Raw genomic sequence first — 6,162 nt, forward strand, 5'->3', positions numbered from 1 at the left:
TTGACCAGCTGTTGCAGGCTCAAAATAAAGAAATGTGAGCTTAGGTAAGACTTTCTGGGAAAACAGGTGGGGAGAAAATGCTACTGCCCAGACCAGAGGCAGACAACCCTTCAGAAGGGGGTGCCAAGTTGTTGACACTGTTCTCCAGATCTGTGGTGGGGGGGAGGGAATCCTAGAAACCTGGTTAAGTGTCTTTCCCACAACACCTCCGTCTCCTGTCAAACAATGTGCCCACATACTTGCATTTTCTGTTTCAGTGCTCCTGGTGTCTACATCATTCAGATTACTTTCCCTAAAGCCAAAGCTGAGAGCAGTTTTCCCCAGGAGTCTGAAGTAGGATGTGGATGCCATTGAGCATGGTGCATGTGAAGAGAGAGAAAGTGTAGGTTAGGAGAGGTGAGGATGCCAGGAATCACAGGACACATGGGGAGAGAAGGCACTAGAGAGTGAAGGCAGCGTGGAGTGGGGATAGATGGGAAGAAAACAGCACATCAGTCCTATTAGCGATGAAGACAAACCCTAGCATAGTAGACACTCGGAGCTTACTAGAAAGTGACTTCAGAAGGGAAATGGGGACACCTGGGTGGCTCAGTCAGTAAGCATCCGACTTCAGCTCAAGTTGTGATCTCAAGGTTTGTGGGTCTGAGCCCCGCATCGGGCTCTGTGCTGACAGCTCGGAGCCTGGAGCCTGCTTCGGATTCTGTGTCTCCCTCTCTCTTTGACCCTCCCCCAGTCGTGTTCTGTCTCTCTCTCTCTCTCAAAATGAATAAACATTTTTAAACATTAAAAAAAAAATAAAAGGAAAGTGAAGCACAGAGACTAGAATGTGTCAATGTATGCACCAGACAGTGACTTAAAAGCCCTCTTCGGAGTTAACAGTTAGCACCACACTAAAAATCCAGTCTGGTCACATACCAACCAGACAGAGCTAATAAGGGCACCGTTCCTCATATCTGATATTTCCGACGCACATAAGATATCAGACCCAGGAATGGTGGGATGTAAAGGGCTCACAGCAGAACATATGTTCCCTACTAATTGCCACCTTTTATTTTGACAGTAACACTAGAGGAGACTAAGTTGTTGAACTTACAGCTCTTAAAGGAACACTAACGAAATGGAAAAATGAGTGATAGCCTGAAACATACTAACATTTTCTAACATCCCACAATGGGACCGTGTATTAGAAACAACTTCTATCTTCACTTTTATTTCCTCCTGGCATAACTGAAGTCCCTTATTTTACTACTCTATGCATAAAGTTGTTCTGCCCCATAATTTCTCCAAATTTTCAAGCTTTAAAGGGTGGGCCTATCATCCCAACCTTCCATGCTCTAACAAACAGGTTTATGAATTTCCCTATCCATGTTTTTCTTCCACACAGTTAAGAGTCTGAATGCAAATTCGTTTGCACGTTGATGTTTCCAGGACCAGATATGCTATGATAATGAGGATGTTTCTCCAACAGGGCTTGAGGTTTGGGTTCGAAATGGTCCATTCTTGGGGTGCCTGGGGGGCTTAGTCGGTTGAGCGTCCGACTTCAGCTCAGGTCAAGATCCCACAGTTCGTGGGTTGGAGCCCTGCATTGAGCTCTGTGCTGACAGCTAGCTCAGAGCCTGGAGCCTGTTTTCGGATTCTGTCTGTCTCTCTGACCCTCCCCTGCTCACACTCTCTATCTCTCAAAAATAAATAAAACATTAAAAAGAATTTTTTTAATGATAATTAAAAAAAGAAAATGGTCTGTTCTTCTTCAGTGATTGTAGGATACAACAGGAAAATAGGGATAGGGTCTTTTATTTCTACAAGAAGAATTTTATTGCACTGAATCTCAGTCACACTACCCCATGTCTCGCAATCCTAAACTCTTCCCTTCCCTGACTCTATGGAGATCACACACGAAGTTCTGGGCTTTCTAGAAAGTATGGCAGTTAAGGATTTGCCTTCCTTTGCTATTGTTCAGCAGTTCAGAGCCATTTGTAAACCCCAACGCGTCCGTCTGATCTCAGCTGTTTAACAGAAGGGGGCCATTCACTTCCATCTCTGGACACGTTGGGTATGGCTGGTAACAAGAAATATGGTCACGGCACTGTCATGGAGACACACGGACAGTGCAAGACTAGAGCTTGAAAAAGCCTTCAGAAATGTTTCATTGGGAAGCTACCTTTCCCCTCGAAGCTGATGGATTCCACGTCACAGTAATGCAGTTGTCCCAAGTGTTGGAAGGAGCTCCTGGATCTCGGCTGGAAAAACTCATTTCAGGGATGTTTCTTTTAGTGCCCCTCCTGGCACAGCATGATATTAAACATCGATCTGCTTACTATCATGGGATCGCTTACTGACTTAGAGAAAGAAACACTTTCAAGAGAAAAACCTAGAGTGACAAGGGAAAGAATTACCGGGCAAACATGTATTCAAATCTAGTTTTTACACTTGCTTCAGGCAAGCACTCACTGGATACACGTTATGTCTTCTTAAGCTGTTGACTCTTTGGGTAAGACGATTCTTTGTTATGGGGGTTCACTTGTGCATCATGGGTCTTTAGCAACACCCTTGGCATCTGCCCTCTAGAAGCACCCTCCACTCCATCACCTTTGACACAAGGAAGTATTTCCAGACATCCCCTGGGGTGCTTTTGTTCTCTTATGTGTTCACTTTCTCATCTGCAAAGTCAAACTCAACAGCGTGGAGAGCGGCTGTTGGTTTAAGGGGATGCCTTTGAAAGGGTAATATCCACCACGGAAATGTAATGTGCTATCATCTAATACACACCTTTAGGTATTCACGTGTGGAATTGAAGCATCTCCATGTGTAATGATTTCGGCAGGTCTCAGCTGACAGAACCAGATGAAGGTGTTTAGGAGAAATTGATCTTCTTTCCAACAAAAGCAAAATCAAGAGTGAAAAATTTCCAGACACAGTAATGATTTAAACCCCCGTGTAGCCAGTTACAGAAAGGATTTAAGTGCCAAATGGAGAATGGATCCGTTAGGTTTATTCCGACTTTGAAGACCTTTAAAAATAAAATCACGGTGGGATTACTACTCTGAAAGTAATAACTATTCATTTTGTAGACGCTTATTAACGTCCAGTGATTAGACTAACTGAATTTCCCTTAAAAATTACTAAACTATCTAGAGAATTATATACCATAGGCAAGGCCTCAAAGGCCAACTGTTCAGAAGGAAGCTCCGTATCTCCGGTTGTTCTTCTGGAGAGGATTCTCCACCTCTAAGAAGAGTGTAGGAGGTCATCATGGCTATGGAGCAGACAATTTAGAGAAAGCTTGGCTAAGATGTTCACAGCAAGAATAAACCCTGGGGTGCCTGGGTGGTTCAGTAGGTTGAGTGTCTGAGTCTTGATTTTGGCTCAGGTCATGATCTCGAGGTCATGGGATCGAGCTCTGTGTCAAGCTCTGCACAGAGCATACAGCCTATTTGGGATTCTTTCCCTCCCTCTCCCTTTGACCCTCCCCCACGTGCTCTCTCAAAAAAAATTTTTTTTAATTATTTGGTATAGCTAAACGGACAAAAGAAATCTGAAGCCAAGTCCACGTGTAGCAAATGTATGCAATTTCTGCTCTGGAGGAAACTTCTAGTACACTGACTCTAGGTCTGTTTGGCCGGGATCTGTAACTTCGGACCCTCCCTTTAGGAGTTAGAAAGCTGTCCTGGGGGCATTTTTAAAAAATAATATGAATTTCAAAAACACCTTACTTGCAAGAACAGGTACTTTAAACTCATTCTGTTCTTTTATTATTTCTTAACACAAAAAGAGGGAAATGGCAGAATACAACTGTCAAATGCACTAGCTTCTTGTGCAATAATGCCAGGCAAATGCTTACCAAGAAATCAGAGAAAAAAATGAGTTAAGAGAAAAGACGCCAAGAGTTTAAGATGAGTCTCTCATTTCTGAAAGTGAGGATTTATGAATAACAAAAACGGGGTGCTGCATTGGAAAATTAAGGGCACAGAAAGCAAGGAAATCAACTGACAAAGGAGACATGGAATTGGGGTTTTCTTAATTCTCATAAATGGGATATTCAAGGGTTTGAAGCAATGTCGGAATACCTTGAAACTTAAATAATTTTTCCCCTTCATTTGAAACCCGTGTTACGTGTCTTGGCAAAGATTTACTTCCCTTGATGTGGTGTCCATGGCACACGTGGTGCATATTTGCAGACAACTCTAGTTTCTTTTGGTTGACAATGCAGGAGAAGAAAAAGAACTCTTATTTTCGAATACTGTAGGGTCTGGCCCTTTAAATTTTGGGCAGATACGGAAAACTTCCATGAGATGGGAGACATTTTCCTCTTGGGTTTACAACTGTAATAAAATGTTGCTGACAGACTAATTATAAATGTTTTATATATTTTGTGCATATGTGCTTCTCTCTAAACCAATTTAATTCCCATTAATGCTAATCTTATTAATGCCCACTCAGAGAGGAAAGGAATACTCTTAATAAACTATTGATTTATTTGAGCTATTTAAAGGGAGGGGGAGGAGAGAAATAGATGGGAAAAGAAGAAAAACTGCCATTTTGCTCACATCTATATTTCTTAGAATATTTTCCAAATATTAATGATTATTTGGTTATCCTTGGTACAAATAGAAAGTGGGGGAAGAAAGAAAGTGACGGTGACAGTCTTCCACCTGTGAAAAATAATGACATTTATTGATTGTTTTTACTATTAGCTCCAAGATTAGCAATGACATATTACAAAGAGAAACAGGTTTTCTTTGTTTTAAAAAAAGGCGATAACAAAAAAGGAGATTCATACTCATAATCTCTTGCTGAAGTGGGTTCTTCCTTAAAAAAAAAAAAAAAGGACCATGAAAACCACAAATAGGTAATTTACGCTCCTACCATTTTTTCCCCCTGTTCCTAGTGTGATTATCCATCTGGTTTTCCAGAAACGAATCCAATAATTTCAGTCAACGTCAACCAAACCAAGACTGGTGTTTCAGGGTATTTCAACAAGCCAAGACTGGCTCTTAAAGGATATTGTGTCCATGTCTGAGTGCTGTCCTGGAACTTAGGTGACTCATTGTGACTGTCACAAAGCAGCCTGGAACTTTAGAAGGCAATAGGACACCCTCTCTGTCCTACCTCTGATCATTCCCAAACTAGCTAACCGTTTCTAGAAGTAGAGATGCCTTATTTCCCGTTCTCTCTGGAAAAAGTGGCAGGATATAGGGAACAAGGAGAAGATGGGGTTTTGCCCAAGGTCCACTGTCCAGCCTTACAGTAAGTCATTTAACGTCCCTGAGACTCAGTTGCCTTATCTGTAAAATGGGAATCATAATCTCTATGTGCTATATGCTTACCCCACATTCACGTAACGATGGGAAAAGGTGCTTTATTCACAAGTTCTATGGAAACTGGGCAGTGGTATGCAAACATGGGAGGTTTATTAACTGGGAACTGCTTTTTAAAAAGTGGCGCAAGGCGGGAAAAACATTCCAGGGGAGGAAACATAAGGAGGGATCATTTTATCTGGGACTTGTGAAAGGACAGACAAGAGACAGAGAGGTGGGGACAGAAACAGATTGATTTACCCTCAGGATTTTCCTCAAAGTTTTAATGGCAACCAATGCTCATGGTTTATAATTGTGTATAGAACCCATAAAATAAAAGTAGAAAATTGCAAGTATTTAGACCAGTGAGGTTTTCCTTTTCTGTTGCTCCAAATGTTGGCATTTGGAAGGCGAGATGGGGGCGGAAGCGAGAACCTCTTTTAACATTCATTGGGAAAAAAGAAAAAACACCAAAACAAGTATTTTCAGCACAAATATTAGACTGCCTTCTTCTCTACCGATTGGTACAAAAATATATTATATTTTGATATTTTTTTCTTTTTCTTTTTAAATTACATCGTCATCCATCCCAGCCGAAGTCCTGGCCGGTCATCTGGTAGAACTTCAAGTTGAACGGCCGGTAGAAGTCGCGCAGCCGGCGCACCACATCGCGGTCGATCTCCGGGTGGGGCCTGCCCTTGGTCTTGCCCAGGCAGTGGGGCTTGCCGCTGCCCTCGGCCTTCTTGAGGCAGGGGAAGCCCTTGGTCTTGTTGAAGTAGAAGTGCTTGTCGGTGATGATCCTCTTGAGGCCCAGGAAGTCCTGCACGCGGCCCAGCTCGCCGGCCGGGTCGCTGATGAGCCGCTC

The 6,162-nt window shown here is 42.6% G+C and overlaps 1 protein-coding gene across 1 annotated transcript in view; it reads right to left on the reverse strand.

The window, feature by feature from the left end:
* Positions 1 to 4,452: 4,452 nt before the first annotated feature.
* Positions 4,453 to 6,162, reverse strand: part of HS3ST3A1 (heparan sulfate-glucosamine 3-sulfotransferase 3A1) — a gene marked incomplete at its 5' end in the record, with an annotated part of 103,395 nt that continues 101,685 nt past the window's right edge. Inside the window, one exon of the mRNA XM_029928851.1 lies at positions 4,453 to 6,117. Coding sequence (XP_029784711.1) covers positions 5,878 to 6,117 — 240 coding nt within the window. The remainder of the gene's footprint in view (positions 6,118 to 6,162) is intronic.

Source organism: Suricata suricatta, chromosome 17 (genome assembly GCF_006229205.1).
Source record: "Suricata suricatta isolate VVHF042 chromosome 17, meerkat_22Aug2017_6uvM2_HiC, whole genome shotgun sequence".
Lineage (NCBI taxonomy): Eukaryota > Metazoa > Chordata > Mammalia > Carnivora > Herpestidae > Suricata > Suricata suricatta.